Here is a 17,818-nt window from a genome sequence, read left to right as displayed (position 1 = left end):
GCGCCAATCCTATTTCCAAGCACTTTCTTCAACATATTCAAACGTACAACTCATGCTTTCAAATGACGTCGGCTTCATGCCCACCTTTAAAGTTCAAGGCCAAATGTACCACATAATTCGATCATTGCTTCCGCTTCCCAATGATGATGTGAAGTTCCTTCAAATTTATTTCACTGCAAATGATGCTACAGAAGCCGAACGCTATCAACGAACATGCGTGTGCATTTGCTGCAATACCCTTCTGCCGAAACATTCTCGAAGCAATTGTTGGATATCGGAAATGGACAAATTCCAATTGATCCCGCCCCAAATGAGATTTCGTTTCCGAACTTCTGCCAAATGCAATTGAATATTGAAGCCGTTGTCGCCAAGGTATTCCCAAGTCTTACAACCAACTACAAAAATTCTGATTGGCTGTGGGAACGTGCAATTTTGGCACCAACAAATTTGCTCAATGAGCAAATACAATTGAAACTGCCTGGCGAAACAATAAAATTCAAATCTATTGACACAGTAATGAACGAAGAACAAGCCGTCGATTATCCTACTGAATTTTTGAATTCATTGGAACCTTTTGGACTGTTTTGTATTAACATTTAATGTTGGATCACAGACTTTGTCCGACACTGTATATTAAAATCAAGATCGATTTGCAATATAAAACAGATGTTTTCTTAGGGCCAGCAACTCGGACCGGATTCAGCTAGTTATATATAAAGAATCTCCTCGCCAAGCACTATCGTAGCTATCAATTATCTATTATAGTTTAGGAGATATTCACATTGGAAAATGTGAACCCTGCTCCAGTTTTTTGATATCAGAGGGTCAAAATATTTCCCGAATTTCTCCATTTTTATTTTATTAGACCAGTTTCCTAGTAGTGCAAGAGAAGCGTTGTCGCTGTGCCCGCTGTTTCCGCTGTTCTTCACTTGATATCGAATAGCGTACAAAGATGATATGCTCAGGAAGCAACAACGCTTTCTGTTACAAGTGTTTTGGACCATTCCACAAATTAAATCCCTAATTACATTTCTAAAAGCAAACTTTCATCTAAATTTAATAATATTCTTATGTTTTTTTAATTTTTTAATTTCGAATACCCATCAAGAACACTGATTGGGATATTGTGTCCCACGAAAAATGCTTATTGGGATTATATGACCCAGGATAAAAGGACGATTTCAGGATTTCTGAGTATGCAGAACATAATATTTTTTCCACATCTTTTAGGATATTTTCTGCCATATATATTTTGGTTCTCAAAATAAAACATTAAAGTAAAATGACTTAAAACTGGCAAAACCATAATTGTTAATGTATTGCTAATGAAAAATATATTCTTGTCTATATTTTAGGGAGTTAATCTATTTGTTAATTGAGGCATTGCATAGGTAATTGAATTTAGTATTCAAATAATGATTTCTGAAAATAATGTGTAACAATAAAGTATTTAAAGTGATGAACTTTATAATTAAAAATTGTAAATATAATACTTAACATGCCCTCCTCAATAATAGCCCCGATCATAGAGAATAGACATAGAGCGGAAACTCTCCTGTCAAAGACCTAACTCAGCTGTCAGAAACCTAAGTGGTGAGAATGTATTAGTAGAAAAAACTATGTGAAAACAAAAACAACATTCGTATGTGTGATTATTTTGAGTATTTTTTTCTAGTTTCCGCTCTATGTTTCTCTATGGCCCCGATTATTATTATAAATATATTTATATTGAAAGCTAATCATTGTAAACAATCGTATTTTATGGGGAAAACCCTTTGCTGCATACAAATGTTTATAAATATTTCTTCAGAAATTTAATTTTCATTGATGTTTTTTTTTATTTTTTCTTATTTATTAGTTGTAACATCGATTACAAAAGTTTTACTAATTAATACGAATTCATATTTAAAGTAGATTGTGCTTTTGTTTTGTCTGAAATGACTAGCATGACAAGACAATTTAGTTGTTTACAATATTGCTAACAAACCACAAGTAATATTCCAAATCTAGAATTTTAAAATATTGTCAATGGAATATTAAATATTATACTAAGTAGTTTAGTGTGAATTTGTCCAATTATTAAATGAAAAATTGTACTCATTTTGAATATTAGCAGAATATTTTTTACAAAGTTTGTAAAAAGAGTTTTGTAAACAAATCTTTAAATCACTATTTCTCACTATAATTTCATCTATAACCATTAGAGTGGCCCTTAATAAATGAAAGTTGGATTTTGGCCATTCTTACCCCCCAGTTTGGTAAACATTAGTAAAAACAAGTAAGAAAGTATGGTCGGTCAAGCCCGACCATATAATACCCTACACCAAGTAAATGAGTAAAAATATTTTTCTTTTAAAATATCAATAATTTACATTCGTGAGTGATTTTCGGAAGTGGACCTTATATGGGAGCTATGAACAAGCGATTTATGCACGTTAAAGTGATTTTCGGAAGCGGGTCTATATGGGAGCTATGACTAATTATGGACCGATCGTAACAAAATTTGGTGACATGAATTTTGTATATATAAAACTTATTTGGAGCGAAACTTGTGTAGATACATATATAAATTAAACATTTATGACCGATAAATCCAATTTCGGAAGGACATTTGTATGGGGGCTAGGTGAAATAATGGACCGATTTTAACCAGTTTCAATAGGCTTGGTCCTTGGGCCGAAAATGTAATATGTACCAAATTTGATCGAAATATCTTCAAAATTGCGACCTGTACTCTGCGCACAAGGTTTACATGGACAGCCAGCCGGCCAGCCAACCAGACGGACGGACATCGTTTAATCGACTCAGAAAGTGATTTTTAGTCGATCGGTATACTTTAAGGTGGGTGTTAGACTAATATTTTTGGGCGTTACAAACATCTGCACAAACGCATAATACCCTCCCCACTATGGTGGAGTAGGGTATAAAAATTATCCTGAACAAATTTTAGGTAAATCGGTTGGGGTTAAGACGTGCCGCAAGCCCTCTGAAGTTTTGAGATGCATTTACAAGGGGAAAAAAGGCATTTTTTCAGTTTTTGTAAAAATTTTGCCATTAAAAAATTACCTTTCCAATTTAATTTAAAAGAATGGAAATGTGTACGCAATTGTCGTTCTAATGAGACATAAAAAGCAGAAATTGGTCAAACAATTTTAAAGTTATTAAAAAATCGCCAGGCCATTAACGTGTCTCAGGCAACTAGAACAAGAAAGGTAGGAACAAAATTAACATATTTTGATAAATATTAAAATAAACGCTAATTTTTACTTAAAATATGTCCATATTTACTTGTATATGAGTTTTTGTCTTCGTAGGATAACCTATTAACCTATTCTTAGGTATGAACAAAAAAATAAAATTTTTTTAACGGCAGTTTCGAAACTCCATTTTAAAATTTTTAAAAATTTTGTTAAACAAATTTCAGAATTTTTTGATCATCTCATTGGAATTTATTAAGAATATAATAGGGAATACAAATGTGAAAAAATTATGAAAATATCTCTTATAGTTTTTCCGTACCTGAGATTTAAATTTTTAAATTTTCGAGAAAAACCAATTACTTATTTGGCAATTTTTTGGCGAATGAGCTCTATTTTCTTACTCTTATGAATTTTAAGCAAAACTCCAGAATATTATAGTCCAGATAATTCTAAATATACCCAGAAACTTTTACTAAAATCGGAAAACGTTAACCCTTAAATCGTGAAGGTCAAAGGTAAAAATTTTCAATATTTGGAATTTCTCTTGGAAAGATTTCGAAATGTTCGAAATGTTGTTTAGTTTTGGGCCGATTTTGATGAAATTTAACAAAAATGTAACACAAAGCTTAATATTTACAAAAACAGCAGAAAAGTTAAAATTAACCCTATATAGCACTTGGGGTTAAAATGACCCCAAACTTCTAAAACCATAAAAAAAATTATGATTTTAAAAGTTTGGGGTCATTTTAACCCCAAGTGCCATTAAGCGTTAATTTCCATTCTTGTGCTGTTATTATAAACACTAGAGTTTATGTTAAATTTTTCTTAAGTTTCATCAAAATCGGCGCAAAAGTATATAATATTTCGCTATCTCTCCATGAAAAATTCCAAATATTGATAAATTTTACCTTTGATCTTCACGATTTAAGGGTTAACGTTTTCCGATTTTGTTGAAAAAATTATACCGTGCTAGTTGAAAAAACTGTCAAGCAGGGCACCCGGTGGGTTAAACTAATTCGGGTAAGCTGAATTCAGTGGTGCTAACCGTTTCATTAGGTTAGCTAGTATTTTCGATATATACCGTTATTGAGTATAACTCACATAACTCAAAACTGAAAAAAACGAAATTCCGCAATAAATTTACCTTTAAGAAAGGCTTAACATGTTTTTAATCTTCGCAGTCGTTTTAGAAATATAAATTTTTTTGGCAAACAAAAAATAATTTTTTTTAGCAAAATTTCGAAATTTTTGTTTTTTAAAACAGAATGAAAAATTGAATGAAGAATCTTGCCGTTTCGTAAAAACGGCACTGCATTGTCGACTATTGCAGTACTACGAGTTATGTATCTTATCTTTTGTGAATAAAATTAAAAGTTGTGGACAGATTTTTAATTATTTATGTCTTGTTTTATTTGGAACTTCGTTTTCTATACATTTTCCAACTTTTTATGCCATTTTAAAATCCAAAAATTTAGAAATTTTTCTAAAAAATTATTCTTTTTGCCAACCTGTGCATATATCACAATATCTCGAAAATAGTCAATTTCGTGCACAGTGTTATTATTTTCAAATGTTTATCAAAGGAAGCAAGCATTCCAAAATGGAAAACGGCTATTCGGATCATGTCATTTCGAAATTAAATGTTAAATACTTTTTGTTCAAGAAAATAATTGATCATTATCCCAGCTATTTAAAAATTGCTTTCGTATAAAAACTTCTGTGAAATTTTTACTTTGTGTTGAATAAATTTTGGAATACTTTAGAATACATTCCCTAGTCCCAAAATCCCCCGGGAATATTCGATCATTAGAGTTGAATCATTCGATGGGCAATACAATTTATAGACACAACAAAACCGTTAATGTAACATTGATGATATATATTGATTCACGTATAGATTTTTTTAAAAAAACAAATGGAAATGTTTGTTAATTTTTACCACTTAAAGGCAGAATAAAGAGTTAAAAATAATACATGTGTGGTAATTATAAATCTATATAATATACTGTCTATGACTAATTCAGAGCGTGTAAAAATAAAAATACTAAAGGGTGTTGCAAAAATTGCGTGTTAAAAATGAGAAAAAAAAACTTTAGCAATTTTAGGTTGATATCAATTTATATAAAAATTTTTAATTTTGCTTTCATTGGAATTTGTTTCTTTAAGTATATTGAAAATTGTCTCCAGACCTAATTGTCAATAATATTGTTTACCTGTCTGGAAATTATGATATAATATAATAACACTCGAATATTGTACAACTCTTTAGTTCCGTGGAAAATAGATATGAAAGTTCCCACTAAAATCTACTTCAAGTAGTACCTACTTTCAAATTCAGAGAAGCCCTTGAAATTTTTAGAAAACAAATTTCCAATTGTTATCATAACATTAGGGGTATTCAAGTCAGAAGTTTTGGCTCACCCGCTTTATAGTCCAGACCGTGCCCCTTCCGACTACTATTTGTTTTGATCGATGCAGAATGCTCTCTCTGGGATACGCTACACTTTGGAACAGAGTATCCGATATTGGCTTGATTCGTTTTTAGCCTCAACAGATGAACAATTCTTTTGGGCTTCATATGTTGCCAGAAAGCTGGGAAAAGGTCAAAGCCAACAATGACTTCTACTTGTCTTTGGTCAATAACATTATAATTATGTCTTTATGTGATCGATACATGAGAAATAAACAAACATAAAATAAACCTCCCCAAATGAACGCCTCTACTACGACTACTGTTTGCAATACAGATAACATCCAACAAGTGTGTACGAATCACTGATTAATACAAAAAGAAAAAGTATAAACAATATAAGTCCCCAAAAAAAATCACCGTCTATTTAATTAAATTGATATGATAATAAGTAATATAATAATAATAATTCCTATATAGTTATCAATTTAATTCAAACAGCCCAATCAAAAACACCAACCATAAAATAAAAGATTATTTTTAGTATAAAAACATTTGCAATTTCCTTAAACACCAACAGTATTAGAGCAACTCTCTACAAGCAACATGAAATTCTTAATTACTTTCTGTTTAATTGCCTCTTTGGCCACAGTCGCCTTCACCAGCAGTGCCAGCTGGGGTAAACGTTATTCCAATGATTATCTATTGTATCGTGAGAATGTTGTGCGTACACCCCTCAATGGTAATTACTGGAATGTGAATGTTGCTTTTCCCAAATCTGTAAGTATTTATTTTCCCACATCTGAAGACATCTTAAGACATAAATTTATAATAAATTTTTTTTCTCTTTTAGGGTCAAGGCAATACCAGAAATATCACTGCCATTTATGTCTATGACCGTTTCACCAACAGTTCCGGTGCCCAACCTAATCTTTGGTCTGGCGGTCCCGGTTACAAATTTGCCACCGTCAATTTGAAGAGTCAATACTCAAGAGGTATTAACTCCACTGTTGAATTCTATGGCCGTTAAGTAAATGTAAACAAAATTGTGATATTAGATAATAATAAAACGAAAATAAAAAAAAAATGTTAAAGTGAAAAGCAAATAAAAAATTCTGGTTTCAATCATTAAAAGTTATACGACTATAAGTATAATTTACATATAGGTAAAAACTAGCTTTTTTCGCAAAACAACTTTTGAAATAAGAGCTTTATCATAAACAAATTTGTAAATTAAACAAAAAAAAACTTCTCAATAAAAGCATTTTTTATAAACAACTTTTCAATAAAAGCTTTTTTCATAAAAAAACTTTCCAATAAAATCCTTTTTCATAAAATACAACAAAAGCTTTTTCAATAACAATCTTTTCAATGAAATTTTTTTCAGTAACTTTTTTCAAGTAAAAGCTTCTATCATAAAAAAACTTTGTATTAAAGATTTTTCCATAAAAACATTTTCATAATAAATTTTCAGTAAATACTTTTTTAATAAAAAAAACTTTTTTCATAAAATAAACTTTTCAGTAAAAGCTTTTTTAATAAAAAAAAACTTTTAAAATAAAAGCGTTTTTTTATATTTTTTTTTAATGTTTCTAGTAAAAGCTTTTTTCAGTAAACATTTTTTAATAAAAGAAACTTTTAAAATAAAAGCTTTTTTCATAAAAAATTTAAAATAAAAGCTTTTTTCATAAAAAATATTTCATATAAAAGCTTTTTCATAAAAAAAATCAATTTCGAGTAAAAGCTTTGTTCATAAACTAACATTTTTCAATAAAAGCTTTTTTCATAAAAAATATTTCAATATGTAAATGCTTTTTCATAAAATAAAATTTTCAGTAAAAGCTTTTTTCATAAAATAAAATTTTCAGTATAAGCTTTTTTCATAAAAAAATTCAAATAAAAGCTTTTTTCATAAAAAAACTTTTAAATAAAAACTTTTTTCATAAAAAATATTTCAAATAAAAGCTATTTTCATAAAAAAAAATGTCGAAAAGCTTTTAGCATAAAATACTTTTCACTAAATGCTTTCTTCATAAAAAACCTCAATAAAAGCTCAATAAAAAACATAAATAAAAGCTTTTTTCATTAAAAAAAACTTTCAAATAAACACTTTTTCATAAAAAATTTTCAAATAAAAGCTTTTTTCATTAAAAAAAACTTCAATAAATGCTTTTTTCATAAAAAAGCCGCAATAAAAGAATTTTATTTTAAAAAAATTTTCAAAAAAAGCTTTTTTCATAAACAAACATTTTCAAATAAAAGCTTTTGTCATAGAAAATATTTCAAATAAACTTTTCAGTAAAAGCTTTTTCATAAAAAAATTCAAGTAAAGCTTTTTTCATAAACAAAAAAACTGATTCGTTTGAAGCGAGTATTGGCCGAAAAACACCCCGAATATGCGTCCAGACATGAAACTGTAATATTCGATCATGACAATGCTCGGCCACATGTTGCAATACCTGTTACAAAGTATTAAGTATAAATTGGTTTGCAAATTTTGCCTCCTCTCAATCACTTTATAGTTTCGATAGATGCAGCACGCGCTCTCTGGCATATGCTTCACTTTGTAACATAGTATCCGATATTTCCTTGATTCGTTCTTGACCTTAAAAGATGAGCCGTTCTTTTGGCTCGGATTCCACATGTTGCCAGAAAGATGGGAAAAGGTCATAGCTAACAATGGCCAATACTGAATCAGTAGCTAAAATATTGCTGAAATAGAATTGGAATAACAAAACTTCGCGTACGACAACAATATATTGTTACAAAGCACATAGTATAGTTGTCGTAACCATGTTTTTTCTCTTCCAGCAGTAGTGATCTTAAATGATAGGTTAAATCACTAGTTCGGGACAGTTAACCAGATCTGCTGGGTGATTTTTCATGTTGCTTTCATTGAGAAATTTGTAGTTTGTCGCTTTAATTGTAATTTCAATGCCAGCATTTTGCCAAACAAAGTGGCATAATTTAAAGTTTTGGAAATGACGTTTAATAAAAACTTATTAAAAGAAAAAAAGTCCCTCGAAGACATACAGCTGGCAATAAAAATAGTCAGTAGACCAACTGACTGAAATAATTTTCAATAACTGATAAAAAACAATTTTAGCTAAAACAAAAAATAATCTAAATAGATTAAATGCAAATTTAATATTTCAAATTGATAACAACAATATCTATTGTATTGGCAATAAAAGCTGATTCATGCATAAATTTTAAAAGAAAAACACTTGAAACCATATTTACCTAGAACTGCATTAAGACTGAGTATAAATATTGTTGGCAAATTAAAAGTTGCATTCATTTAATTTGAAAAATTTCAATTGCCAAACTAGACCTCTAACCATAAAAGGACATTCGCTGAGCTTACAAAACAATATGATTTCTCTAAAATACTGTATTGTTTTTGTGGCTGTATTTGCCACCACCGCCTTGGCCGTTAACAGCAGTTGGGGCAAACGTAATGCCACAGATATTTTGCTACTAAATGAAGCCATTGTACGCACTCCCGTTGCCAACACTTATCTGCAGGCTGATGTTGTCTACCCCAAGAGTGTAAGTTAGTTATATGTTGAATTTATATTGTATATATCGGTTTATTGTGCAACATTTACAATGTTTATGTGAAATATTAATTGAGAGAGTTTGTGTGTGTTTCTGTTTGTTTTTAGGGTCAAACCAATAACCGCACTATTACGGCCATCTTTATTTATGATCGTTTCACAAATACCTCAGGCGCTACTGGCAGTTTGTGGTCCGGTGGTCCTGGTTATAAATTTGCCACTGTCAATTTGAAATCACAATACGGCAAAGGTATTAATACCACTGTTGAAATTTGGGGTAAATAAATGACAAAATTATATTAAACATTCTTTATTGTTTAATTGAACATTATTAATAAAATCTGCATGAGCATATTGTTTTGGCAAGTGATAAAAGGCAAGCGTTAATGACGTATTTTTTTATTTATTTTAATAAGTAATTAAATTAATTAATTGCTTTAGTTGGTGTGTTTATAATAGGAGAAATTTTAAAGTTTTAGTTTTCACTTAAAATCAACAGAAATCTTCTTTAAAAAAAAACTTTAAATATTATTCCCCTATTAAGCATTTTTAAAGTTTTATATAAATTTGAGTTTCCAGTAAATTTATAAATATCCTACTGCTCTAAATATGTTTTAATATTTAGTATATAAATATGTTTAATGTAAAACTTGTGCGCCTATAAATATGTGACAAATTATTAAAATTTGTTTGTGTATGCTTTAATTAGTCAAGCATATTAGGGACATTCACAGTCTCTATAGAGTTTTAAACATCCAGCAATTCAGAAAAGTCAATTGTTTACTTTGTACATCCCAGGTCATCTAGCGTGAAGTTAATTGTCGCTTAAGTGTCTCTAAGTAATCTAGAGTGTGGTCACTTTTAAGGTTTATTTTGTACTGCAATTTTTTCTGAATAATTCGTAGTGTATTCCTCATAGACAGTAATTTGCACTAATATCTGATCACTTGGCTGACTTCAGTTTATATATTTTGGGTCATTTGACATGTATGTGCTCTTTGTATTGCAGAGAAAAGTCAATTGTTTACTTTGTACATCCCAGGTCATCTAGCGTGAAGTTAATTGTCGCTTAAGTGTCTCTAAGTAATCTAGAGTGTGGTCACTTTTAAGGTTTATTTTGTACTGCAGTTTTTTCCGAATAATTCTTAGTATATTCCTCATAGACAGTAATTGTCACTAATGTCTGATTACTTGGCTGACTCCAGTTAATATATTTTGGATCATTTGTCTCGTATGTGCTTTTTGTAGTGCAAAGTGAAGTCAATTGCTTACTTTATACAACCCAGGCAATCTAGCGTGAAGTCAATTGTCGCTAAAGTGTCTCTAAGTAATCTAGAGTGTGGTCACTTTTAAGTTTTATTTTATACTGCAATTTTTTCTGAATAATTCGTATTGTATTCCTCATAGACAGTAATTTTCACTAATGTCTGAACACTTGGCTGACTCCAGTTAATATATTTTGGATCATTTGTCTCGTATGTGCTTTTTGTAGTGCAAGGTGAAGTCAATTGCTTACTTTATACATCCCAGGTAATCTAGCGTGAAGTCAGTTGTCGCTAAAGTGTCTCTAAGTAATCTAGAGTGTGGTCACTTTTAAGGTTTAGTTTGTACTGCAATTTTTTCTGAATAATTCGTATTGTATTCCTCATAGACAGTAATTTTCACTAATGTCTGAACACTTGCTTACTGACTCTAGATAATATATTTTGGATCATTTGTCTCGTATGTGCTCTTTGTAGTGCAAAGTGAAGTCAATTGGTTACTTTATACATCCCAGGTAATCTAGTGTGAAGTCAATTGTCGATTAAGTGTCTCTAAGTAATCTAGAGTGTGGTCACATTTAAGGTTTATTTTGTACTGCAGTTTTATCGGAATAATTCGTAGTGTATTCCTCATAGACAGTAATTGTCACTAATGTCCGATCACTTGGCTGACTCCAGTTAATATATTTTGGATCATTTGTCTCGTATGTGCTCTTTGCAGTGCTGAGAGGAGTTAATTGCTTACTTTATGCATCCTAGGTAATCTAGCGTGGAGACAATGGTCGCTTAAGTACCTTTAATGTTTATGTAAGTCAAGTGTTTTAAGTATATCGAAGTAATCTAAAGTGTATTCACTTTAAACGTTTATTTTGTACTGCACTTTTTTGTGAGTAATTCGTAGAAACTGGTTTTATACAAATTGTGTTGATATAATTCTCATACAGTTTATTTTCTTTTTGCTTAAGTATACTGGCATCCCATGTAACCTAGAGTGAAGTCAATTGTCACTTTAGTGTCTCTAAGTAACCTAGAGTGTGGTCACTTTAAACCCGTATTTTGGAGAGTTGTGTGTGGAAGGTTTGTCTACAAGCAATTGGTTATTGGACTTTCTATGGAGATATTTTTAATAGAATATCTAAGGTCAGTTAGCATCCAAATCAATTAATCGGTTATGTAGCTAGTAAGGTAACTGATCCTATGTAACCTGAATGTGAATCCAATGTGCTGACAACTTTGGACCAGTTATCAGACAGTCTCATTGTGATCCAAAAGTGACAATTGACCCTTTGCTTAGGACATGTACGTATTAAAATAACTAGTCACGTAAGTAGCTGTCAGCCAAAATGATAGATGAAATCACTAGTTCGGGACAGTCTCCTAGAACTGCTGAGATACTAAACTACTTATTAGTAAATGAAAACCTAGTCAATTAAATAATTTTTCAAAATCATTTTAAGTAATATAAATTTTTATTTTTTCCACAAATATCTGTACTCCTTTTACCTATGAATAGCCCTAATCTTCTCATAGTTATGGCAAATTGTTTTTCAATTATTTATTTAATTGCATTTGCTTTTTTCAATTGGTCCAACTCATTAAAATGCATAAAATTCGTACTTGTACATGAAAGTTGTTTAAAAACTCATACATGAATAAAATTAAAATAATTAAAATTTTATTTCAAAATTGATAACATAATAAATACCACAAGCACACATACATATTTAATATAGAATGTTTAACAACAAAAAATTATAACAAAAAAAGTAAAATCAAATATAGAATGCAATATAAAACATAAATATCAGGAAAAATTAAAAAGTCAAAGTTGTTGAAACAAAAAAAAAAAAAACAATTAAAAATATACTTATGTTTAAATGAAATATGATTAATTTAAACAGATTTCTACAAAAAAAAATATAATAAATTAACTAACAATAAATTTAAATGTTTTAATTAATTAAAATAATTAATTTAAGATCAATTTGGAAGATATTTATAGAGAGTTAGAATATACTGAAGGGAGATTAAATGGGAATTAAATAACCAGATTTGCCTTTACCAACTAACGTATCTTGCAATGACTGCTATATATAGCTTGTATAGAAGCAGTCGACTAAATGTCTTTAAATGTAATATTATTTATACTCTAAAAAAAGCCCCATGATTGGTTTAAATATTAGAATGGAAATGGACTTAAGAATTTTTTCAAATATTGAACCAAAAACTAACTGAATAATTTAAATATTGTATTTTGAAAAGTTTATACGATCGTCCTTTCTTTGATACTATATCCTATCTTAGGTTAGATTCCAAATATAGAAATAAATTGTTAATGCACTGAAAAAGTATAATCAGCAATAAAGTTATTGTTAAAACTGATATCCAATATTTTTAAAGAACACTCGAATTAGCTAAAAATGCTCGAATGATTAGTTTTTTCCAAAACAGCTGTATTTTAAATTCAAACAATAACATCCCAGCAAAAATTTTGTGAATTTTGGAAATGGCAACTAGTTACCACATAATTTATTTTGTAATGAGTGGTCATTACCCAGCACATTACTTAAATTAGTAGAATAAAAACTTATTTTTATACAGGTTGGTAATGGACTTTTGCATTTAGCACAGCTTTTAAAAATCAATAGAGCCTGTCGGTTCGATTCCCACACAAGGCAATTATTTTGTAGCTACATATTCTTTGGGTGAATGTAAGTACATTTGTAAGCGAAATGCTCCAATATTACTTGCTGGTTTCTATGTAAGTAGAGGTTTTACTGGGATTTGTCATATTATTTGCAGTCGCTACTGACATCCATATTCGTGTTTTCCTAGAAGTTTCCATAGCGATTTTTTAAATATTAAACACTATGAAAACCAGTGTCCAGGCAGATCATTTCTTTCTGTTTAGGTTCACTTAAAACTTGTTTATGTTCAATTTCATCTCGATATTAAATATTATAAGACAATTAATAATGATCAAGTCATTTTCAGAGGGGCCTTGTATGGGGACTGCCCGATGTTCGCCATACTTTACAGTATATTTTCAGAGTACTTAGAATAAATTTGTGCAACATTTCATCATAATAGTATTCCTTGGGATATTTGTGTGACGACTGGGTCAAATTATGGACCGATTTTCAATGCCAAACTTAATCAACAGAGGATATTTATGGAGAATTTTAGCCAGTTAGCTCCTTCTGTTGGGGCCCTATCGAATTTTCAACAGACAGACAGACTGACGGACATAGTTAGATGGTCTTGGAATTTTATAAGGACCCAGAATATATATATTTTTGCAATGAATATTTCGATGTGTTAAAAACACAATGACAAATCCAATATACCCTCCATCTTTTTTGATGATGGGTATAAAAAAAATATGCCATAAAGAGGCCAAATATGTTCTAAAAACAAGATAGAATTTTCTGTAGAAAGTATTGTGTATAACAAAATTTTCTTTCGAAAATCTTGTGTATAGCAGTATTTTCTTCAGAAAATCTTGTGTATAACAGTATTTTCTTTAGAAACTCTTGTGTATAACAGTATTTTCTATAGAAAATCTTGTGTATAACAGTATTTTCTATAGAAAATCTTGTGTATAACAGTATTTTCTAAAGAAAATCTTGTGTATAACAGTATTTTCTTTTGCATTACAGTATTTTCTATGGAATATATTGTGTATAACAGTATTTTCTTTAGAAAATCTTGTGTATAACAGTTTTCTATAGAAAATCGTGTGTATAACAGTATTTTCTGTAGAAATTCTTGTGTATAACAGTATTTTCTTCAGAAAATCTTGTGTATAACAGTATTTTTTTTAGAAAATCTTGTGTATAACAGTATTTTCTTCAGAAAATCTTGTGTATAACAGTATTTTCTTTACAAAATCTTCTGTATAACAGTATTTTCTTTAGAAAATCTTGTGTATAACATTATTTTCTATAGTAAATCTTGTGTATAACAGTATTTTCTAAAGAAAATCTTGTGTATAACAGTATTTTCTTTTGCATTACAGTATTTTCTATGGAATATATTGTGTATAACAGTATTTTCTTTAGAAAATCTTGTGTATAACAGTTTTCTATAGAAAATCGTGTGTATAACAGTATTTTCTGTAGAAATTCTTGTGTATAACAGTATTTTCTTCAGAAAATCTTGTGTATAACAGTATTTTTTTTAGAAAATCTTGTGTATAACAGTATTTTCTTCAGAAAATCTTGTGTATAACAGTATTTTCTTTACAAAATCTTCTGTATAACAGTATTTTCTTTAGAAAATCTTGTGTATAACAGTATTTTCTATAGAAAATCTTGTGTATAACAGTATTTTCTTTTGCATTACAGTATTTTCTATGGAATATATTGTGTATAACAGTATTTTCTTTAGAAAATCTTGTGTGTAACAGTTTTCTATAGAAAATCGTGTGTATAAAAGTACTTTATGTAGAAAATCTTGTGTATAACAGTACTTTATGTAGAAAATCTTGTGTATAACAGTATTTTCTATAGAAAATCTTGTATTTTCTATAGAAAATCTTGTATTTTCTAAAGAAAATCTTGTGTATAACAGTATTTTCTTTTGCATTACAGTATTTTCTATGCAATATATTGTGTATAACAGTATTTTCTTTAGAAAATCTTGTGTATAACAGCTTTCTACAGAAAATCGTGTGTATAACAGTACTTTATGTAGAATATCTTGCGTATAACAGTATTTTCTTTTGTATTACAGTATTTTCTATGGAATATATTGTGTATAACAGTATTTTCTATAGAAAATCTTGTGTATAACAGTATTTTCTATAGAAAATCTTGCGTATAACAGTATTTTCTATAGAAAATCTTGTGTATAACAGTTTTTTCTATAGAAAATCTTTTGTATAACAGTTTTTTCTATAGAAAATCTAAAGTATAACAGTTCAAATAGCCATGAGTACCAAAAATTGTGCTATATTTCTGTAATATCCTTAATAATTTTCACTATAAATTTATTGATTTTTCTTCCCAAAATACTAAAACTCAACCATCAACTAGTTCTTGTTTTCATGTTTCATTTTCAATTTAGTTCTTTTTTGTTTATTTATTCTATATAGCTGTATAAAAGAAAGAAAAACAAATACTGACTAATTGAAAACAAATTGTATTTTTATGATCGATCATAAAAAATTCTCGTGTGTTTTTTTTTATACATACATATTTTGTTAACTAGTTTCCGTGATAAAATCTGTCAATAAATAAAAAGAAAAAAAATAAACAATCAAGCAACTCTATTACAATGACAAGACAACAATAAGGAAAGTGGTGCTCACACAAGAAAATGTTGTAACCAGCAGGAAAGATTTACGATTGTAATAAATAATCTATGAAGTAAAGAGCTGACAAAAAAACAAACAAACACATGAACAAATTTAATACAAACATTATAAAATTTAAGAAAGTTTCCAACTTGCCACATCAAATTTGAAACATGCAGAACAAGAGAAACAAAAAAACAAGAGGCATGTTAACAAATTGAAAAACTAATTTTTTATGACAATTTAAAGTGGCTGATATAAAAACAAAATTCGAATTGAAAAAACAATTAAACATCAACAAATCTTTAACTCACGACATTTATATGCCTGACTTGTGCATGCATGAATGACTACTGCCTGCCTGCTTGCCGGAATGTCTATATGCAATGCATGCATGCATAAGTAAATCATTTTTTGTTCTCTTTTTGTTTTGAATTTAAATTAAATACTTAAATCCAACCAAAAAAAAAACAAAGTTTATGAACTTTTTTAACAGAGATTTTAAAAAATAACAGAACATTTAGGTGAAATGTAAGAAATTTAATGAAGCACGATTTGATTGAACCATAAAAATACAAACGATTTGACACAATATTAGACTTTATCCACAATTCCACAATTTGATTGTATATTGGAGTTTAGCAAGGTCCCCATTATAATTAAATATTGAAATTTAGAAACAATTGAATTAAATATTGAAGTTTAGAATGATCCACGATTTGTTTAAATATTGGAATCTGTACAGATCCACAATTTTCTTAATAAAGTTCATATTTTCTTAACAAATAATATATAAAAAGTACCAAAAAGTCCCCACTTGTGGTTTCCCACTCACTCCCATATAAGCTTAATTTCATGGTTTTAAGTTAATTGGTGAAGAAATTACAAAAAGTACCATTCGAATAAAGAAAAAGTACCAAAAAGTCTATCCCTAGAATTCTCACTCACTTAGGACCATATATGCTTAATATCATGTTTCTAAGTTCATTGTTATAGAAAATTCAAAAAGTACCATTAGTAGAATAAAAAAGTACCTATAGTTCAGTTCTTACATTTTGGTACCTAAATATTATCCACTATTCCTAACACTAACTTCACTCAGATACATATAGCTAACTTTAATGTCGATAAGTGAAATAATTTAAAATATTAAAAAAGTACCATTCGGAGAAAAGTACCAATTTCACTTTTCCTCCTTGAACACCCCTCAAGTTTGAAATTTAAAAATATTCCATTTTGCCAAAATTGTTTATGCTACAGACATGTCTCAAAAGATTAAAATCTGTGTTAATATGCCCCAGAAAAATATGTTTTAAAAAAAGTACCAAACTGTTTCCCCGGATTTGGACCAATATACACCTTGACACTCGAGTTCCAAAAAACACCCGGTTAGTTAATTTTTGTATGAATCCAGGAACCAATGTTAAACAAATTATCAAAATTGGCTTTATAATTTCCAACAAAATGTATTTTCCCGATTTTATCACCTTTTTGATACCTTTTTTATCCCCATTACGGTGGTAAAATTTTATTCAAATAAATTTCTGTATCGTGGTGGGAGCTCATAATAAAATGTCTATATCAAATTATAGAAAAACATATTTTATTAAAAAGTACCAAAAATAAACACAATTTTTATCCCTTAAGGGTTCGAATTTCGAAAAAGTACCAAACCTATATTTTTTATTTTTTGATAAGTAAAGAATACGATATAAAATTTGTTTCTATGTTAATTGGTTTAAAAGATACATAGGGTGCCAAAAAAGTACCAAAATACAGTTTTTACCCGTTTTATCCCGTAAAAGGTTCGAATTTCGAAAAAGTACGAAACACCTATTTTTTAATTGGAGTAACATGCAATTTTAGGTTTTTTTGTATCTTTATTAGTTTTGAAGGTATAAGGTTACCGAATTTACCCTTTTTTACCCCCTAAACGTTCGAATTTCCAAAAATCCCTTCTTATCGGATCGTTTTGAGGAGGGAGGAACCCACAATTAAAATTTCATGATTCTAACTTTAGTCGTTTGGGCTGTGCGATGATGAATCAGTCAGTCAGTAACGTTACTCTTTTATATATTAAAAATATTAGG

The 17,818-nt window shown here is 29.2% G+C and overlaps 3 protein-coding genes across 3 annotated transcripts in view; 2 read left to right on the top strand and 1 right to left on the bottom strand.

The window, feature by feature from the left end:
• Wnt5 (Wnt oncogene analog 5) overlaps window positions 1-17,818 on the bottom strand; it is a 228,504-nt gene that overhangs the window by 158,494 nt on the left and 52,192 nt on the right. The gene's annotated exons all lie outside the window — the stretch shown is intronic.
• Window positions 6,179-6,697, top strand: LOC135960506 (uncharacterized). The gene is made up of 2 exons (XM_065511810.1): window positions 6,179-6,390; window positions 6,464-6,697. The coding sequence occupies exons 1-2, from the start codon at window positions 6,217-6,219 to the stop codon at window positions 6,638-6,640; spliced, it is 351 nt and encodes a 116-aa protein (XP_065367882.1). The 5' UTR covers window positions 6,179-6,216; the 3' UTR covers window positions 6,641-6,697.
• Window positions 8,905-9,557, top strand: LOC135960505 (uncharacterized). The gene is made up of 2 exons (XM_065511809.1): window positions 8,905-9,162; window positions 9,279-9,557. The coding sequence occupies exons 1-2, from the start codon at window positions 8,986-8,988 to the stop codon at window positions 9,453-9,455; spliced, it is 354 nt and encodes a 117-aa protein (XP_065367881.1). The 5' UTR covers window positions 8,905-8,985; the 3' UTR covers window positions 9,456-9,557.

This window comes from Calliphora vicina, chromosome 5 (genome assembly GCF_958450345.1).
Source record: "Calliphora vicina chromosome 5, idCalVici1.1, whole genome shotgun sequence".
Classification (NCBI taxonomy): domain Eukaryota; kingdom Metazoa; phylum Arthropoda; class Insecta; order Diptera; family Calliphoridae; genus Calliphora; species Calliphora vicina.
The sequence above is the reverse complement of the archived record's forward strand: the minus strand, read 5'-3'. Positions and strand labels throughout refer to the sequence as shown.